The 20799-nt window shown below is 47.3% G+C and overlaps 1 protein-coding gene across 1 annotated transcript in view; it reads right to left on the reverse strand.

Moving 5' to 3' along the window:
- The window catches only part of SLC24A3 (solute carrier family 24 member 3), a 155339-nt gene that overhangs the window by 10896 nt on the left and 123644 nt on the right, over window positions 1–20799 (reverse strand). The window contains exons 7-15 of the mRNA XM_034061044.1: window positions 18862–18936; window positions 14631–14656; window positions 12941–12994; window positions 10443–10576; window positions 7652–7812; window positions 6894–7170; window positions 5173–5339; window positions 3084–3198; window positions 2097–2209 (exon numbers count right to left, since the gene is read on the reverse strand). Of these exons, the coding sequence (XP_033916935.1) occupies window positions 2097–2209; window positions 3084–3198; window positions 5173–5339; window positions 6894–7170; window positions 7652–7812; window positions 10443–10576; window positions 12941–12994; window positions 14631–14656; window positions 18862–18936 (1122 nt within the window). The remainder of the gene's footprint in view (window positions 1–2096; window positions 2210–3083; window positions 3199–5172; window positions 5340–6893; window positions 7171–7651; window positions 7813–10442; window positions 10577–12940; window positions 12995–14630; window positions 14657–18861; window positions 18937–20799) is intronic.

The following is a 20799-nucleotide window of genomic DNA, read 5'->3' on the forward strand; positions in this document are numbered from 1 at the left end:
TCTCTCAGAGGATCCTTCTGTTGTGGGGTTGCTGAAGGTCGAAGAATAACAAGTGCCAATCGTGACCACAACAGTGTACCAGTGGCAATATCGCACCAACTGGGACTTCCGGATTCCCATCCATAAGCTGCTCGATCTGTAGACTGGAGAGCCAAGGAGTGATCTGTAGACTGGAGAGCCAAGGAGTGATCAGCAAGACCTGCTCACCCATATGGCCTGTGTGAAAGTCTAATGGAGAGCACAAAGGATCATAGCCTGAATGAAGTCACATCACCAGAGTGCTGCTGTACCAGACATGCTAGAACTTCAGTATGAAATGGAGTCAAAGGCAGCCATTGGTATGCCATGATTGATACTACCAGTGCATTTTTCTCAACCCCTCTGGCAGCAGAGTGCAGGCCACAATTCACTTTTACTGGGAGGGGCATCCAGTACACTTGGAATCGACTGTCCCAGGGTGGAAACACAGCCCTACCATTTGCCATGGACTGATCCAGACTGCACTGGAATGGGGGCAAGCTCCAGAACACCTGTAATACATTGATGACATTATCCTGTGGGGCAAAGAAGTTTTTGAGAAAGGAAGGAAAATAATCCAAATCCTTCCAAAGGCTGGTTTTGCCATAAAACAAAGAAAGGTCAAAGGACTTGCACAGGAAATCCAGTTTTGGGGAATAAAATACGAAGATGGACATCATCAGATTCCCACAGATGTGATGAACGAGATAACAGCAATGCCTCCATCAACCAGTAAGAAAGAAACACAAGCTTTCTTAGGTGTTCTGGGGTTTTGGAGAATGCAGATCCCAAAATGCAGTCTGGTTGTATCAGAGGGTTGTGCTGATGTCCAGAGGGACTTGGACTTGCTGGAAAAATGCACAGCCAGGAAATGCTGGGGCTGACCAGCTGAAAAGCAGTTTGGCAGAGAAAGACCTGCTGAGCCTGGTGAGATACCAAGCTGAAGTCTGCAATGCACTCTTGTGGCATGAAGCACCAACAGCATCCTGGGCTACATTAGGAAAAGCATTCCCAGCAGGTACAGAGAGGTGATTTTTCTCTAGTCAGTACTGGTGAGACTCATCTTGAGTGCTTGGTCCAGTTCTGAGCTCCTCAATAGAAGGAGGATACAGACTTCCTAGAGCGAGTTGAATGAAGGCCCACAAGGATGATTTAAGTGACTGCAGCATCTGACATATAAAGGGAGGCTGCACAAGCTGGGACTGCTCAGCCCACAGAAGATTCAGAGGGATCTTACCAGTTATGTAGCCTCCATCCTTGGAGGTATTCAATACCCAGTTGAACATGGTCCTAAGCATCCTGCTCTAGCTGACCCTGCTTTGGGCAGAAGGTCTGGGGACTACACGATCTCTGGAGGTACTTGCCAACCTCAACAATTCTGTCATTCTCCAGTCTTTTAACTTTACACTGACTAAGTGATTGTAGTAAAGATTTTTCCTCTGTCCTACAAGGCTGGCTGAGTGGTGTCCAGCTAACAGCAATAGCAACAGTGACTTCCCTATAGGACTTCATGGCATCTCCTGCTCTTCCTCCTCTGAAGGGAGCTTGCAACTTTTGGGGTGGGGCTCTTATCATCTGAGAAGTAGAGGATGGTTTCAGTGGTGTTGGATGGTTTTTCTCAAACAGGAAAGCTCTGCAGTTGTTTCCTGATGTTGGTTACGCTCTGAAATGTCCAGCTATTTAACAGTTTCCTTCACCTTCCAGTTTAGTAATGCTAGAATTTTTCTTACCCAATGCCTTACAGGTCTGCTCTGTCCTTTAATTTCCACCTTTGTGTTTATCCTCTCTGGCTTATTAGAAACATGATCATTCTTCTTATTTGGAATATATTCAAGTGCATGAAAATGCAGTACACTTTAGTGAGTTAGCTTATTTAAGGAAGAAATAGAAGTACTTTGTCCTCCAAAGGATGGGGAATGTCCACTGACAATTAACTGCTTGTCAAATCATAAAAGAGCAAAACTATTTGTTTCTTCAAATTCAGTCCACAGAATTTTTTACTTCCCCCCCCCCGGATCTGTTTTATAAATAAATAAATAAGAAATAAAAACAAACATGTGAACAGAGGTAGGACTTACGTATGATCCATAATTCACTGCTAGGGTCTGCAAAGCCCACGGGAGGCCTAGGCCTATTAAAATATCAAACACATTGCTTCCAATGGAGTTGGACACAGCCATATCCCCCATACCTGCAGGAATGGAAACCACATTCAGTCAGACAGGGCCCAGAAGTCTTTCAGCTTTTAAACAGAAATACATTCACCTGAGCTAATTGAGACAATTCCCACAGATTAAGGTGAAGAGTTAAGGAAGATCACCCTCACCTCACCTCTTCCCTTTCCCCTTTGCCCTCCCCATCATACAAGTCCAGTGGGGTTTAAGGGGCTGGATCCATCTTCTAGATCATCTGAGAACTTCCTTCAGCTAATCCTCTGCTGCTGTGGGACCCTGGCCACTGGCTGTGCCAGTTGTGACCTGCCAACACTCTGGTGCCATGCTCAGTGTGGCTCTTGATGCTTTGCTGTAATCATGGCACACAAATTTCTACAGAAACTTGGACTGATCAGATTAGGTCTTTGGGTAGTCTATTACATAGATGGTTATTTCAAGGAAGAGCCATTGTTCTTGTTCCCCAAAGCAGAACTGACAACTTTCTGTGAAAATATCTGGTGCTGGAGTCACTGGGACTGGGGGAACTTTCCTTAAAACCACTAGTATCTTCCAGTCCTTATGACCATGACGAAAAGCTGGAAAGTGACCTGAATGACCCTTATGCCATATTCTAAACAATTCTGTACAGGCTGTATTTAAATGAAGAACACACTGTGACTTCTGGGGAAGGCCTGAAGTTGACAATAGTACTAGAATTTGTTCCATACTATCATTAAGAATCCGTTAACTGCTTTCAACAGCTAAACATTTCCTTCCTTGTTCTTGTTTTAAATTTCAGTGTCAGAAAAGGGCTCTGTATGTTATCACATTCAGGACACACCTGTACTACTTAAAGAGGAGGGCACAAGGAAACACTTCCACAGCACTGTGACATATCTGTGATGAACCTACCTTGCCTTGCTACGATAAGGCTTGCCATGCAGTCTGGCACACTGGTTCCAGCTGCCAAGAAAGTGATACCCATGATCACATCTGGAATTCCCAGTGTGTAGCCAATGATTGTCACCTAAGGAGAGGAAATACACTGTCAAGCTGTTTATAAGAACTACAATTAGAGACCAGCTTGGCCCAATTCCTAGTGGGAGAGGGGACATACATTTAATTTCCTCTTTCCTTTGCTATGCAGTCTGTGATGAATTGGTGCCCCTCAAAATTATTAATAGTTTTAAATTTGGATGCCCATTTTCTATTAGCCACACTTAATTGCTCTTCTCAGCTCTCTGCAGCACATTCTGAGAAATGTGAACCATATGTTAGAAACAGCACAGTGACCCTGTGGGCTCTGGTATTTCAGCTATGGAAAGCTGGGATAGCTTTTTCCTTGAAAAATACCTCATCCTCACAGATGAAAAGCAGAAGAAAACCACTAACTTTCCATTTCCTGCTCAGGGTAACATGGATTATTGAAAACAAAACAGAAAGTCCTCTTCTGTAACTGCTTTGATTAGTGTGCAGGGAAAAGCCTGGCATCTATTTTTGCATTTAGTACAAAAATGAACTTTGAAGGCAGTGAAGATTTTTTCACTGCCTTCACCTTCCTAGCAGGAAAGCAGTGGCCAGGGCTTCAGCGAGGCATCTCTATCCTTTTTGGATCCCATGCAGAGACAGATCATGAATTGTGCGCTCCATCACAAGTGCAGCAGCACAAAACCAGGCTTTCCTTGCTAGACTCTCTACTGATGCCAATGCCCCATCATTGTGCAATTCTGCTTAAGAGTAGAGACTGCTCTAAAAGAAACACAATCTATGCTGCAGTACTACTGTAATCCTAATGAAGACAACTTACACTTTTCACCTACATATATCATGTAAGGAGGCCTGTGCCAAGCTAAAAGGCTCAGTGACCCAGCCAGTGCATGAACTCCCCTGTGAACAGGCCAACTATGTTCGGATTTCCTTGTGTTCCTTGTGTTCACTTTTATTTATCTGCTTCTACCTTCAGGATAGTGAGGCAGAATTCAGTTCCTGTTGACTAGAGCAGTTGTGCAAGAATTTGGCTGAATGTGATGCTTTTGTTCAAAACTCGTGTTTTGTTTGAGTTCAGTGTTATCATTCACAACTCTGCCTCTCAAGCTTGCTTCCTCCAAGAAAATGAACAGCTATTGAGGTCAGGTTCTTAGTTGCATCAGGGCCTCTTTACACTGCCCTGTACAAGAAGGAGGTGTTAAACTGGTGCAAGTGTAGTATTTTCCCATGTTAAAGAATCTGCGTGAAATTCCAGCCCTGAATAAAGTTCAAGGGTTATGGCTACTGGCCTCTAATTTTCTTCTCTGCAAGTGGACTGGTCTAATAGAAACTGAAGCAGACTTAAGGTTTCTCATCTAAAAATTCAGCTATGTAGAACTTTCTACACATTTCTCTAAGCTGATGTCCTGGGTTCAGCAGTAGCAGTCATTTCGCTCCTTCTTAGTAGCTGGTGCAGTGCTGAGTTTTTGAGTTTCAGCCTTGGAACAGCACTGATAACACTGATGTTTTTAGTTGCTGCTCAGTAATATTTACTCTGACTTAGGACCTTCTCAGTCTCATGCTCTGCCAGGGAGGAGGGGAAGCCAGGAGGAAGCAAAGACAGGACACATGACCCAAACTGACCAAAGGGGTATTCCACACCACAGCACATCATGCCCAGTATATAAACTGCGGGCAGTTACCTGGAAGGGCTAGATCACTGCTCAGGTCAGGCTGGGTAGCAGGGTCAGTGGATTTTTTCCCCTTTTTATTTCCCTTATCATTATTATTATTGGTGGTTGCAGTAGTGATTTGTGTTATACCTTAGTTACTGGACTGCTCTTATGTCAACCCGTGGGAGCTACATTCTTTCGATTCTCCTCCCATCCCTCAGGGAGCAGGGGGAGGAAGAAGAGGGGAGCAAGCGAGTGGCTGCTGCATTCTGAGTTACCGGCTGGACTAAACCATGAGAGCTGATGAAACCACCTTCTGTTGCCTCTTCCAGGCTGTGGTTTCTGCTTTAGTTGGTACATACCATCCACACCATCATGTATGAGAAAGCTGCAATCCAGAGTGTAGAAGAAGCAAAGGTAACCATGAACCATTTTTCCAAGTGGGGTTTGTTGCAGTTGGGCACTGTGAAGTACAGGACAAAACTCAATGGCCATGTGAAAAGCCACTTCAAGATTTCTATCTTGCCAGCTGTAAAACATAAAAAGGGAAACAATCACAATGCTAGTCTGTTTCAGTCCAGAATGTAATTATGTTGTTAATATTAGCAAGCAAGATGCCAGGGACCCCTCAGCCTAACTGCCATCCAAATGACAAGACATTGCTTGTTTGGAAAATCAGGGTTAGGGTTAGGGTGATGGCAGAGATGAGAGGACAGAGAGTGGCACAAGGAAGGAGTGTGAACTGCCTCCCTCACAGCAGTGGGTCAGAGCACTTCTACCCTCCCTAGGTCAAGTGCTTACAGGTACCACATAAAACTAGATTCTAGAAAGAGAACTGACCCATCTTCAACCACCTAAGATGGAGCCAGACCCTTCACAGACATGCACAAGGAAATTTTAAGAGCCAACTGACTCAGCCTGCAATAAGGGGAATTCAGAATAGATGCTACTTTAACTTGTGCATTCTCTTTTTTTCCTGTCATGAGGGTGGTCAAACACTGGAACAGGTACCCAAAAAGACTCTGGGATCTACACACTTACAGATAACCAAAACTCAACTGGACGCAGCCTTTGGCAACCTCCTCTGAGCAGGAGTTTGAAACACAGATCTCCAGAGGCCCATGCCAACCTTTCCCATACTAGGAATCCAGTGTCATGGCTCCTCATTTCCATTATTACTGTCTTCAAGTCTCAGTTTTTTCCTTACTCAAACTACAGGTATGCTGTCTGAGTGAGGACATCCTGAGTTCCCAAAAACTATCTCACCTGTAAAGGGGCAGGACCAGTCCCTACAGTATTCTGCAACATAGCAGATCTTGCCAGCTCTGGCGACTGTGAGTTCAAGGTAGGACAGGGATACATTATAATCATCCTGGGACTAGAGCCCTGATGGGGTAAGAGGAACTTGGCAAAAGGAGATGTCCATCCTGCTGGCGCAGTGCTCAGCAACCTGAAGCACGCGTGGTTATTCACAAATCATGAAGCTGTTTGGACTTTCTAAGATCTCCAGAAAGAGCAAGAAGACATTGGGCATGCTTAGTTAACAGCAGGAAGCAGAGGCACGCAGGACCTTTTTCTGTCTCTGCTCCACACCAGCACCACCACTGCCCTGTCTCCATTAGCACTGCACCTTACCACTGAGGTAAGATCACTCCTCATCTCCCAGAGATGGCCCAAAGGCAGATGCATCTGATCTGCATTCAAGCACCTTGCCAGCAGCCCCACCATCCTCAGCTTCCTCTGCAGTCAGCAGAGAAGACTGGTCTCTCCAGAGGGTGATCCAGGTTTTGGGGGAGAAACCAACCCATGGAAATTGCTTCTCCCCTCTGACTGCAACAGCAGTGCCAGGCCAACACATGAGCTGCAGCAAAGGTGTGTCCAAGCCCAGCAGTCTGCATCCTGAGAAGTTCCTGCTGCTTCCCAGTTCCTCTCATCTTTTACCTGTGACCAGAAACTACACTGTGAGGTGCAGGCTGATGGGAGCTCTCTGAGACTTCTGCCTCAACACATATCCATGATGCTTTCTGGCACACCCAAACCAAGTTTTGCTTTCTGGAACAACACAAACCCAGGAGCTTCTTACTGGGCAGGTCAAAAGGTGTATATGGTCCTTCATGGTCATCATCGTCATCATCTTCTTCCTCTTCCTCATCGTTTTCGTTGTTGTCATTATCCTCATTCTCGTTCTCGGTCTCATTCCCAGCCTCAGCCATGTCTTCATCCCGCCGTGTGCCATTCACGCCCCGCTCACCAGAGTTACTGGGACCTGTTCCGTTCTCGACCACATGCTTGATTGGTATTTTGATGGCTACCTCAGACTCACCATTGGTGTATGTCCTGCTGTTGATCAGCCTTTGTCTCTGTAAACACAGGCACAAATTCTTGCTGAAAACCATATTTTTATTTTACATTTAAAGCACTGGCTGCTTGCAGATGACCAGATAAATCTCACACATACAACTTTTATAGGAGAAGGGCCAATGGCTGTAGAATTGACTTCAGGAGTTCTTTAAGACCAGGGGCAGACTAAGTGCAGACTCAGTAGAGTACCATATTATTAAATAACTGCAAGTGGTATTAATGCCAGATCAATGCAGGGGGCACCTCCTGTGAGCAACAGCCACAGGTAACATAACCATGTAATAACTTGAAATGGACTCTGTTAAAATCTGCATGTGGACAGAAAGCAAGGGATGATCTAGTAAAGTCAGTGTCAGAAGGATAAAAACTGGGAAAATGCTATCAGGGATCCAGAATAAACACCACAGTTCCATTTTGATCTAAACACTGCTAGAGGAAAAGGCAAATTCAGAAGGAGAAGGGGGGAGATAAAAGACATACCTCATTGATCAACATGCGGCTGGCCATGGAGAGACGTGTTTTGGGAGGGAAGTGGCTGGTTATCATGATCCGGAGCCCCGCCTCAGAAAAGGAAAGCTGGTGTGGGTAGGCAGACAGCAGCTCATCCACCATGATCACTGACGCTTTACGGTGGAAGTTTCCTGCAGCCAAGGAACAAAGAGAACTTGAGGTGGACTTCTAGTAGTCTCCCTCTGCCCTACGTGGCTCTCAGAAGAATAAACCTGGGGGTTCCACGGGTCCTTTGTGAAGAACATTCGTTTAGCTACCACCATTTAATTATGTCTCCCCTGTCCTTAATTTCTGTCTTTACATGTCCTACATTTCTGTTCTTAGGCTAATCACCAATATGGTGTCTCCACTTGTGCTCATTACAGACAATGAAATCTGCTGTGCACAGCTCATTACAGGCCTGCATTAGGCAGACTGCCACTTCCACAGCAGCTACTGCACCAAGGCAGAAATGGTGCTGAGGAAAAGCTACATTAATTCCACTGTTACAATCTGCACTTCTGTGAGGATACTGGCCTCACCCACCATTAACTGTACACAGGGGTAGGGAAATTGTCCCTGGGAGGTACTAATGCAAATGAAAAGCAGGTTCCTGCATCCTGGGCTTGCAGCTCCTGGCTGGGAAGTGCCATCAACCCTGGCAGCAAGTGCATGTGGCAGTGCCTGGGGTGTGGCCCATCGTGCAGGAGCAAAGGAACAAGGAGGCAGGGCACACTACCTGGACTGAGCTTCAACTGGGGCACAGTGCCAGTGTCCATCCTGTCTGTGAATGGAGGCTGCCTCAGACTGTGAACTCTGGGCCAGGACTGGGACTTGGCAGCAGGGAGACCAGAGGTCCTTCCTGACTCATCTTTGCTTTGGCTTATGAAAATCAGTGCTGAACACTGGCAACTGTTTCATGGCATTACTATTTATTACCATCACTGTTACTCTTACAGAAGAGTATCTCCTAGGCCTTAGTGCCACTTACTTTTCCTGACAGAGAAGGTTCATGGATTGGGATAGATAAGTGCAGTCACTCGTACTAAAAAACAAAATAAGCCAGCCAGACAGCTTTTAATTGTGACTCTTTCCACACTGGAATTTCCTGCACAGCCCTTGGGGGAGCTGCCCCGAACACAGACATCCCACCATTGGATCCTTACTGGTCCTCTTTTCAGAAGAGGCCTCAGAAAAATGGTAGCATATGAAAGCTTCAGCAACCTGCTGCAATGGGTGCTGCTGTGACCCCATATACCAGCTGTGAGCACAGCGGTGCCATGTGCCTGGCCAGACCTCTGGTGGCCCACTGCCAAGGAAATACAGGAACAATCTGCAGGAAAATGAAGCAATTCCTTCATCTTCCTTCCTCAGCCAGTTTGAGCAACCACAAATGTCCAAACCAGAAAGTCACCAGCAGCTGAGCAGCGTCACACAGAGACAGATCCTGGGGAGATCCACACCAAATCCCAGTCAGAACCACCTCATCTGTGCATAACCTGGAGGCCAGCGGGTAAACCTGCATGGCTAAGGCCTGAGTTCATGCTTACTGAGCTTTACCAGCCTCGCTTTACTGGTACAGCGTAAAGTCATCTGGTCAGCACAGTTTTGCTATTCAGAGCCCCAGGCTACAGAGAGCTGTAGTTTGCATAAAAGCAGCTTCCCCAAATCAGAGCGCACAGCACTCACAAAAGCCTTTCCTCAGCAGCAGGGTAGTAACATGACAGCTGGCCTCTCGTAGACTCGAAGTGTTTGACGTCAGTAAATAAACCTCTCTACATTTCATGTTCGGTTGCTTAGTGCATTCAAACTGTCTCTCACTCACTCTTCACAGGAAGAGACGCCTGTATTTGTTTAGGGTTTGGTTTAGTTTCAGTCCAGCAAAACAAAAAGAGCATCCCATCTGCAGCCAGTGACCAGAACTGCTTTAGACAAGCCAGAGCTCCTTCTCAGGGTAAACCAGTGTCTGGGTGGGGTGATGTTATTCCTGAGGATAGGAACATGCAAATCCCAAGCAGTTACATGCTTGTTGACTGTTGCACAGATAATCATCCTCTGTAAACAGTTTATCCATGCTTGCAAATGCACACACTGAGCTACTGCTGCTGAGTACGGACTGAGGGATGCTGTTTTCTTTAAGCTGAAGAAATGTAATATGTACATAATTTTCATACACAATTGTGACTGAAGGCAAATGGAAGCACATTTCAGCCAAAGTGAAATCCACGTTAAAGATCATGGAAAAGTTGTGAACATTCAAAACAGCACATGCAGTAAGAGCATACTACCTTGACCAATACAGTTCTCACCCTGCCTTCACTGGGGAGAACGCGTACACCGGTATAAGCAGGGTGTTTTTCCCTGTTCAGTTTATGTTGCCTTCGGATGGAGTTACATTAACTGAGGCACTAGGGTAAATGGGCATCTTCAGTGCAGAATAACAGTGCCCACAAGAAGCCTCACAATGGCTATAAGGATCTAAAGAAGCAGTCTCTGGGTAGGTCAGGCTTGAAGCTGGAAGTGTCCTTTCAGCCAGGCACTTGTCCAGTGCTGGGAATTACCCAGAGGAGGCCTGAGCTGCTTCCAGGATGTGGTAGCTGGGGTGACCACACTGCACCCTCAGGCACAGGAGCCATGGTCATCTGGCAGGGGCATTACAGAAGGACCCTGCCTATTCCATGGCTGGTAAGACAGCAGCAGCCCACATCCCGTGACTAGCAGACGAACGTGTAAACATTTGAGAATGATGCAAGCGAGCAGGGTGACTTACTGGAACAGTTACCTTTCTTTAGTAATACCACTGTGGCATCACAGTTGCTGTTATCATCCATTTCTGTGTTACTTGCTAAACCATTCACCATATTTGCTGAGTTCTTTGTCTTCCTTTCGAAGCAGTGATGTATGGTTGAGTTGTACCTGTACAAATGAAACAAACTCTAGATAGACCTTTGCTGCTTCTGTGTGGATTTCTTGACACCCTTCCTTTCCTAGCCTTATATACAGTGCGATTCAACTAAGAAAGGGAAGAAATCCCTTTGGTTTGGAATCCAGCCACAATCTGGCTATGATGCAATTTCCCCACACCCAGAAGGCTATGAAAAATACAAGGCAGGAATGTGGAATGACATGCATGCTTATGTGCTATGTGTAATTAACATTCTTTATAGCAAATCAGGATTACTTGCCACCATCCACATTTCTTTTAATCCCACAAGCACACTGAGCACAAGCGCTGTTTTACCTGTGTCCCACCACAGGAACATGGCAGGGGCTAAGTTCTGCCTCCATTCTGGGGTGAAAACAATTAAAATAATGTCTTACTTAATTTTGGGTAGCCAGGAGCTGACAGGAACATGAGCCAAGATCTCACTATGACACTCAAAGGCAATGGCAGACCACTGTGAGCTCCTGGATGGCAGGCCAACAACCACCCTAGCTATACCCAAACAAGTCTGAAACATCTGCTCACACTACAGCATTGCTTTCAGAAAAAGAATCCATTCTTGATTCAGACATTACAACCGGTTTGCTGGTCCGTTCATTGCTGCAAGGGTGAAGCTACCCTCCAGGTTAAAAGTTCTAGTTATGAGAAGTGAGCTGAATTCTGCCTCGTGCTCCCTTCAACCCAGCCTGGGTGTTTTGCTGTTCTTACTGAGAATTGCTCTCACAATATTTACTTTATTCATCATTTCAAAACAAATCTCAACTCTGACTTGTTGAGACAAGGTCACTGGTGTGCTTGGCAGATGGTAGGTTCTGTTGAATGTTCCAGTTTAAATCTGGGTTTTCCTTTCCACTGGCTTTTAAAACCAAGGCAGGAGGTGGGGAACCTAAAAGCAGAGCAGACTAACTTTGCTAGTATAGATTTGTGTGAAGGAAGTTACACGGGTCAGATGCTCAAAAAATCAGTGCTGATTGTGCTGTAGTTTTATCATGGGTCTCCATGAAAGCAAGAACAAATTGGTGTGGAGGTCTGCCCCCATAAAAAGTAGACTGGAATCCCCCATGGTTTTATTTCTGAGGAGGGATGTTAAAGCAAAATCAGAAGAGGCTGCTCTGGGGGGACCCAGAGATGGATTTGGTTCCCTGTTCTGCCACAGGCTTGCTGTATTAGCTTTGGTCGGTTCACAGAGGGCAAGAGCTGCATAGTATCATATGGGGAGGAAAAGACCTTTAAGATCATCAAGTCTAACTGTTAACCCTGCACTGCCAAGGCCACTACTAAACCATGTTCCTGAGTGTCACATCTACACGTGTTTTAAATACCTCCAGGGACAGTGGCTCCAGTTCCAATACTTGATCACCCTTTTGGTGAAGAAGACATTTCTAATCTCCAGTCTAAAACTCCCCTCCCACACCTTGAGGCCATTTCCTCTTGTCCTATCCCTTATAACTTGGAAGAAGAGACTGACCTCGCCTCACTACAGGTACTTTCAGGCAGTTGTAGGGAGCCATCAGGTGCCCCCTGAGCCTTCTCTTCTCCAGACTGAGCCTCCCAGGTCCCTCAGCCGTTCCCCATCACACTTGGGCTCCAGGCCCTGCACCAGCTCCGTTGCCCATCCCTGGCCCTGCTCCAGCACCTCAATGTCGCAGAAATGAACACAGGATTTGAGGTGCAGACTCACCAGTGTCCAGCACACGGGGACAAACACTGCCCTGGTCCTGTTGCCACACTGGTGCTGCTACAAGCCAGGATGCTGGCGGCTTCTTGGCTGCCTGGGCACAAAGTGCTCATGTTCAGCTGCCTGTTGACTACCACTCCAGGTCCTTTTTCACAAGCAGCTTTCCAGTCACTCTGCTTGAAGCTTTGCTGATAAATGATGGGAAGTGGCTTGGGAAGCACTTCCACCAGCTCCCTCAGCACCCCTGGGTGAATCCCACCTAGCCCCATAGACTTATGCATGTCTAAGAGGTATAGCAGGTCACGGACCATTTCCCAACTATGTCATAGTTTTCCTGCTGTGTAGTAGCTTCCACCTCCTGTCTGTTGCCAGAGCTGCATGTATTGGTGTGGGCCTTCAGATGCCCAATCCTTGGAGCTGTACTATGGGGACAAACAGCCCCTCCCTGCCTCACCAGGATAAATTAGAGATAACTACATGACAGGGCAAAGCACTTTAACCACTGCTACTGGAGGTGCTGCTGGTGTGCAAGCTGTGTGAGCCCATGAATGCCCTGCCCAAAGCCTGTGGCTCTCTTTAATTGTCTTTGCAACCATTGGAAAAGCTCTGGAGCAGGGAGCCTCACAATCTAAACAAGCAGAGGGTGCATTTGACTTACTTCATGATAACGATGTAGATGACATACATCAGCACCAAGACTAAGGACTCCCACCTGCAAACAAGAGCAACACAGAAAATACATCAGAGTGCACCACAGCAGTCAGCTGCCCAAGTTCAGTCATTCTCCCATTTGTCACACCAAGACTTGACCCTCTTGGGCTGTCTAACACACTACTAGAACAGGGGATGTGTAAGGAGATGGCTCACACACACCTATGTGACACCTCCTTTGTCTTCTTGACTTCTGCTCTAGTTTTACTTGGCCAAGCCAACCTGTCAGCTAAGAACAAGTGACTCAACCCAAATTTCAGTGAACAAATCGTACACCTGAGGAACACAAACATTTCTGTAAGGGCAATACCTGTGGGCGCTGTGGCAAAAGAGGGGAGAAGGCATCCTGCCCTGCCTGTATCAGTGTAAAGCATGTTGTCAGGCTTTCGGGGCATGCTAAAGCACATTGATCATGCTGAGACAAAGTGAACAAGTGCTGGCTGCTCTTTCACTAGTGCTGCTGTATAACTACTGAGAACGCAGCAGGCAGCAGTTTAAACTGCTGATTAGATACTGGTGGGTTTTCCTCCACTGTTTCTGTGTCAAACTAACTAAATGTATATGAAACCAAAACATAGGATGACTTTTAGAACTTGCTTCTAGGTAATCTTTTTCATCAGAATGCTGTATTCTGTACAGTTCCTTAGGGTAAACTGCTAGTCCTTGTGGAAATCTTCCACTATCAGACTGCTACACACTAAAACTGATGGGCCATTTTCTCTTTAAGGATTCTGAGGCATTGCACTAAGCATATCAATATTTCATTCCCTGCTCCTGGCAGTTCAACACTCAGCTTCCACACGGGTGTGTTTTACTTGAAGGGCACAGTCAACTACGATTGGGCCTCAAGTCAATTTAGTTAAAAACCAAAACAAAGCAAAGGAAAACAAGCAATTGCAAAACTCTGCTTCAGAAATGCTCCTCTGAAAGGAAACATAATCCCTGGCGAGAACACGTTTAAGAAAACATGCAACCCCAAAAGCCTGACTCCCTCTAGTGCTTGCAATCGAAGTTATACTGGCCGAGAGTGAAATCAAAGCTGCCCCTGCCACTCTACAAGCCCTTAGAGGTGCTGCGAACGAAACCACGGGAGCAAAACAACTGAAAGTACACTTCTGAAAGTGTTTGAGGGCCTCCAAGCCTCCCATACCTACTGCAGAACACTTAAGCACATTCATGGGGATATTAACATATATGTATTTCTTTATTTAAACTGGTCACTTGCTTGTTAATATTGCCTTTGGATTATTAAATTATTAAAATATGCAACTGCTGGAACACATTCATTGCTTGCTTCGGCAGCTCTGTATATCCCCAGGTGCCTGACACCCATGGCACACTGCACCCAAGCACCAGCCTCCAGCTCTGCATTCCTGGGCTGCTGCAAGGTGGGCAGAGGGCACTGACTGCGGCCACTGCATGGGAAATAGAGTGACGCGTGCCCAGGCTTTCCTCTGTGGCTCAGACAATGAATTACTCTGGCCCATCCTGTGCTGAGGTTTCTCACGCAGCAGGAAACTGCTCCCTGAATCACCCTGCAGAACTTTGCATCTTCCCCCTCCTCTCCCAATGAGCCTCACTTATTGCAGGATCTTGTGGTACAACCAGAAATATGAAAAGAAAAGGGATTCACTTACCAGGAAACCTTTTCGTCATAAATAAACTGTGGAGAAAAGGTTTAAGAACAGGTATGTTATACACAAAATCACAGCTGAAAACAGCTCATCACCTGAGCAGGGGACAGGGCAGGCAGAGCAACCAAGGGCTCAGGGCAATGGGATCATGCTCTGGTGTAGTTTGGCACTGCCCTCCTACCCAACCCTTAGCTTCTCTCACCTAACAAGGGCAGGCAGGTTCTCCTTCCCAAACCCCAGGAGGTCCTTGTGGATCTGGGGCTATTGCAGCAGGGATGCAGAACTGAGTCAGGGAAGGACTGCACCTCTGAGCCACGGCTGCTCTCACTGACACAGGCTCCTTCCTGCACCTGCTCCTGGGGATGATGGGGGCACTCAGCACACAAACGTACGGCGGCTGCAGAGCTGCTCTGACACATCCCTGCTTCACATGGGGCCCACAAGGTGTTTCCTGACAAAGCCACACTCCTCACACTGCCTGACCCTGACCGCTCGACCCACACTGTGTCCTGTGTGCGAGGGGTGGTGATGCTTTGGGAAGGGCTCTGCACGACACTGGCTGTGTGTGCAGATGCTGAGCGCTGGGGCAGACCCAGCCCTGCCAGCGCAGCGCCGTGAGCGGAGCCTGCCCCTCCGGCTGCAGAACGAGCTGCCGGGAGGTCACCGGCAGGTGGCCGCAGTGCTCCGCAGCTGGGTCCTTCCCAGTCCGCCCTCCATCACCATCACCGGCCATGCTGGGAGCAGGGGGACAGCCACCCCCCCCTTCTGGCTGCATCCCTCTCCTTCCACTCCTCCTTCCACCTCAGATGGTCACAGAATCACAGAACAGAATCATGGAATTGTTTGTGTTGAAGGACCTCAAAGCTCCTCCAGCTCCAACCCCTGCCACAGGCAGGGACCCCTTCCACTGGAGCAGCTGCTCCAAGCCCCTGTGTCCAACCTGGCCTTGAGCACTGCCAGGGATGGGGCAGCCACAGCTTCTCTGGGCACCCTGTGCCAGCGCCTCAGCACCCTCCCAGGGAACAGCTTCTGCCTCAGAGCTCAGCTCAGTCTCCCCTGTTCTGGCAGGTTCAAGCCATTCCCCTGTCTTGGGATTCTATAACTCTATGAAAGGGAATGTGCCTCTGAAAGCACAGTGAAACACTTCCCTTCAGCTTTATAGCAACCTCTGCATGACAGTCTGCACCAAGCAATAGTTACATTGATCGAAGGAGGTGATCCTGCCCCTCTACTCTCGTGAGACCTCACCTGGAGCATTGTGTGCAGTTCTGGTGTCCTCAACATAAAAAGGACATGGAACTGTTGGAACAAGTCCAGAGGAGGCCACGAGGATGCTCAGAGGCTGCAGCACCTCCTGTATGGAGCCAGGCTGAGAACATTGGGGCTGTTCAGCCTGGAGAAGAGAAGCTGCATGGAGACCTCAGAGCAGCTTCCAGTGTCTGAAGGGGCTACAGGGATGCTGGAGAGGGACTCTTCAATAGGGACTGTAGTGACAGGACAAGGGGTGATGGGTTCAAACTTAAACAGCAGAGGTTTAGATTGGATATAAGGAAGAAATTCTTTACTGTGAGGGTGCTGAGGCACTGGAATGGGTTGCCCAGGGAGGTTGTGAATGCTCCATCCCTGGCAGTGTTCAAGGCCAGGCTGGACAGAGCCTTGGGTGCCATGGTTTAGTGTGAGGTGTCCCTGCCCATGGCAGGGGGGTTGGAACTAGATGATCTTAAGGTCCTTTCCAACCCTAACTGTTCTATGATTCTATGATCATTCGAAGAAAACATAACCACAAAATATTGTTAAGCAGCCACTCTGATCTAATCTGATAGGGCCTGTTTTGGGTTACACTCTGCTGGTGTAATGGGACAGGAAAGCGTGTGCATTGACCTCTGTAACTATAAATAGCATCCATCACGCTTTTGTCCCTAATGACTCTGACCACATCCCTTCATGTTAAGATACATAAGCATCACATTCCTTTCGAGGGAAGGAAGGAACAGCAGCTCTCCAAGCCCTACCACAAGGCAAGGCAGCATCGCATTATTGTTTTAAAGTTAAAACAAAAAACTCGGGGGGCTGAATGAAGGTGAGGTGAGTGTGGAGGGTGCAGCTGAGCCACTTCTGTCTCTGGGATTTAAAGTTCACTGATCCTTATCAAACAGCCTGGAGCACAAAACAGGTGAATTTGTACTGCTCTGCTATTTATTACTACAGCACTGCAAGTCCTTTGCCAGGAGAAACAGAAGGTGACAAAGTCACAGTGATTTACCCAGTGGAGTATCAAGCTTTTTAAAGTTGCTGAATCTCAGCATTGGCTGGATTGTATTTATTTCCCCACAGGTGTATTTATGACAGGCTGAGAAAGTTGGGGCTGTTCAGCCTGAAGAAGAGAAGGCTGCGTGGAGACCTCAGAGCAGCTTCCAGTGTCTGAAGGGGGCTACAGGGATGCTGGGGAGAGACTATTCATTAGGGACTGTAGTGATAGGACAAGGGGTAACGGGTTCAAACTTAAACAGCAGAGGTTTAGAATGGATATAAGGAAGAAATTCTTTACTGTGAGGGTGCTGAGGCACTGGAATGGGTTGCCCAGGGAGGTTGTGAATGCTCCAACCCTGGCAGTGTTCAAGGCCAGTTTAGATAAAGCCTTGGGTGCCATGGTTTAGTGTGAGGTGTCCCTGCCCATGGCAGGGGTTGGAACTGGATGATCTTAAGCTCCTTTCCAACCCTAACTATTCTATGATTCTAATGTTAGAGCAACCTTCTACAAGCAGCATCATTCCTCAAGAAATGATTGTATTCAAGCTGCAGAGAAGTCTCAGTGCCCTGATATGGCAAAACATCCCTAGATGGCAAAGCATTTAAGTGCCTTCTAAAATTTAAGGCGCACAGAAACCTAACAAAGCAGGAACAGATACAGTACATGGAGCCTGTGGCTTGTCTCCAGGCTGAGCCATCAGGGACTGGAGAGTTAGTATTTGAATAACAATGCACTGCCACCTAAATCTGATTCTGCCTTAAAAGGACAGGAAAGATCCGAGACACTGAAGCCAGGGGTCCTCCCGTGTGTGATGGGGAGGAGAAACTTCTTAAACTGAAGCTTTGCTCAAAAGGAGAAAACCTCGTTTTCCATCACCTGGAGAGCAATATCACATATAAAGGGGTTGGTAAATTAGCTGGAAGCTGCACCTTTAACCATTTTAAATGCTTTCCCTTGCTCCAGCCTTTCTCTGTTTTTTCTCTAACAGGTATTTGGAAGTCATCTGCAACGCCTGCTGTGAAGTAATGCTGAAGAGATGTGCGATGCACTCCACATCTCCCAAACCACATCAGCTATCAGTGCTGTAACACAGGAGTTCTGGCAACACCTTCAAGCCTCCAGTAAACCCTGGAGTTGCACAGTCCTGCTGCCCTGGCTGCGTGAAGGACCTTGAACCTCACAGCTGGTAAGCGCAGAAGAGTGGGGGTACATCTGGAGAGAAGAACCCGAGGCTTAGGGTACAATCCCAACAGAAGGGAACAATAGGGAATGGCTCTCAGCATCTTGAAGGAGGCTGACAGCCATGAGGAGAAACCAGCCCTGGAAAAAACCTGCCTTGCTTAAAGAATTTAAAACCCATTGACAGAGTGAACAGATCTTTACCTTGTCTGCCACCAAGCAATAAGTGAAACGCCTGACCTAAGCCCCAGAGGGCTGCCAGGCAGCTGCCCACATCTGTGCTGCCTGTGGAGCAAACTAAGAGAACACCTGCTAGATGTCTTTAACCTGTGCAATGTAGTTTATTACAGGTTGTGGGTGTGCCCAAGTTTGTTGTTCAGCAACACTTTTTGGTATGAGGGCACATAGAAAAGTTATTTTTCACCAGGCGCAAAGAGGCTGATTGTGCAGTGAAGGGAATAAAGGTACAAACGGGTTGAGACAAACCCTTTGAGACAGCTAGAGGCCTTTGCACCTACAGAGCATGTATGGCATAGAGGCACGTGCGGGATGAAGGCAAAATAAAACACACTGTTGAAACAGTGACTAATAAAAGTAGTGCAAACATCAGAAATGCAAGTGTTTGTCTCCTGACCCTAAAGTTCACTTCCTCCTTACATATGGAAGTCAACCTCACAAGTACATTTTTCCACCTGAGTCCTGGAGCTAGGACCTTAGCTACAAGACCAATTTCTTAGCAGGTTCCCTTTACTGGTGGCAATAGGCACGGGGGCTCCCACAGAAGAGTAACTTTTAGAAACTTACCACAATGAGTGCAACAACAGACAATGTGTAGTAGACTGAATCTCTCAAGAGACTCCACGACGACAGCGCAACAACCTGAGAAAACAGGCAAAGAGAGGGTGTCAGCCAGGCCCTCACCCACGGCTGCCACACTGGCAGTGTGTGCCAAAGCAAGCCTGTCATCCTGCAAGCTGCCCGCACACGTGCTAGGACACGAAGAACAGCCCCAAGCCAGGAAACAGACCAGCTTCCACAGCTGCTTGAGCAACAGGCAGTAAGGAGAGGGGGGGAATGGCCCAGTCTGAGGGGTAAGAGGTGTAAGGGCATGGGCAGCAGGTGGCTTCCACTGCAAAGCTGCCAACACACTAAATCACACCAGTGCTGTCAAAACCATGGAAGCGAGAATTGAGTCCCAAGTATTTATGGATGACAGAGGAGCTGCCCACAAGCTCAGCTATCTGACATCCTTTTCCCCCTGAAATCCCCCCCATCCACACACACAGAGCCTGCAGCAGCAGTCCCTGCAGGCTAAGCTGGCCCCAGGTCTGGTCAGAGGCAGGCTGGCAGTGCTACTGCTGCCTAGGCAGCGGGAAGGGCTCAGCTTCATCCACAGGACCATTCTGGGCCAGTGCTGACACTCAGCAACAAGTGTCCTGTGGATAATGGTCACAGGAGATGAACATCCCTGTCAGCTCTCTGAGTGGTTCCCATCTGCTTCTTGCATTAGTTTTCCTCAACCAACCCAAACACCGAGCAAGAGTGCAAGGTGTGCAATGATCCAGTAGGCAGGGTCCTCCGTATCACTGCCTTACCATCATGTGCCTATGTTCACCTCAAGTCCAGCTACTGGCATCCATGTGCTGGGTTTTCAAGTTACTTAGAATGCTGGATGATGGGCTTGTCCTTGCTGAAAATGTCAACTTGACCCATGCTGACTCATTCAGGAGAGGATTACTTAAGGAACAGAAGTTGCACCACAAAACAGTCTGACAGCACAGAGCAGCCAGATCCCCAGCACTCTAGGTATTACTGGAACCTCAGCAAAGCCATGGCTTCACCCACTGCACTGACAGGTACCACTACAGCTTTGTGTGCATTTGCACACACTTTGGGACAAATACTCAACACTCTAGCAAAGCATTAAGAACAAACCCCAGGTATTTACATGCAACTGAAGATAAAATGGGACTGCTGTGCAGCTCACTTGACACCTTTCAAAGCTGGGGGGGACAAAAGCAGGGAGTGAGCGGGCAGCTGTGTGATTCCCAGTTACTGGCTGGGCTTAAACCACAACAGCCACAGAAACAAGGAGGAATCCCCACTGTAGGCTGAATGTGCCTGCAATTCAGGTCTTAGAAGAAAAAAAAATACCAGTGAAGAAGCCAGCCTTTAACTTCATGAATGGTATGCAGAAGGGCATTCGGTGGTACCATCTTCAGTATGACTGGGGGGGTTTGCAGCCCTAGGAAGTTCCCTCAATAGAAGCTTCTCCTCAAATGTTTATCTCCCATTTCCAGAGTGCACTTCAAACCCTGAGGGTCACATCCTTCACAGGTGTAAACTGCAGGGAGGTAGATGGCACATTGAGGCTCATTTGGATCTGGCCCCTTAAGGTATATGTGAATTTTCCGACCACATCCTCCAGCCATGCTGGTGCATGAATCCAGACAAACAAACAGCAATTTTCTTTTCACTTCTATGATAGCTAAAGAAAGGTCCTATTTAAAAAATAAGTTTGTGGATTTCTCTGCATATTACCTCTTAACAATACTGGTTTTTTCAGAACTGCTGGCAAAACAAACACTGTAAAAACATACTGACCATTATACTTAGGTCTCTGCAGCCTTTTAATACTATGCCTTTTTAAAGTGGATGCTATTTATGCCCAGTGTAAAGGCTCTTTATGCAACCATTCACATGCAAAAAACTCCTATCTAAAATAGAAAAACAGGCCTTTAA

Source organism: Melopsittacus undulatus, chromosome 3 (genome assembly GCF_012275295.1).
Source record: "Melopsittacus undulatus isolate bMelUnd1 chromosome 3, bMelUnd1.mat.Z, whole genome shotgun sequence".
NCBI classification, from domain to species: Eukaryota; Metazoa; Chordata; class Aves; order Psittaciformes; family Psittaculidae; genus Melopsittacus; species Melopsittacus undulatus.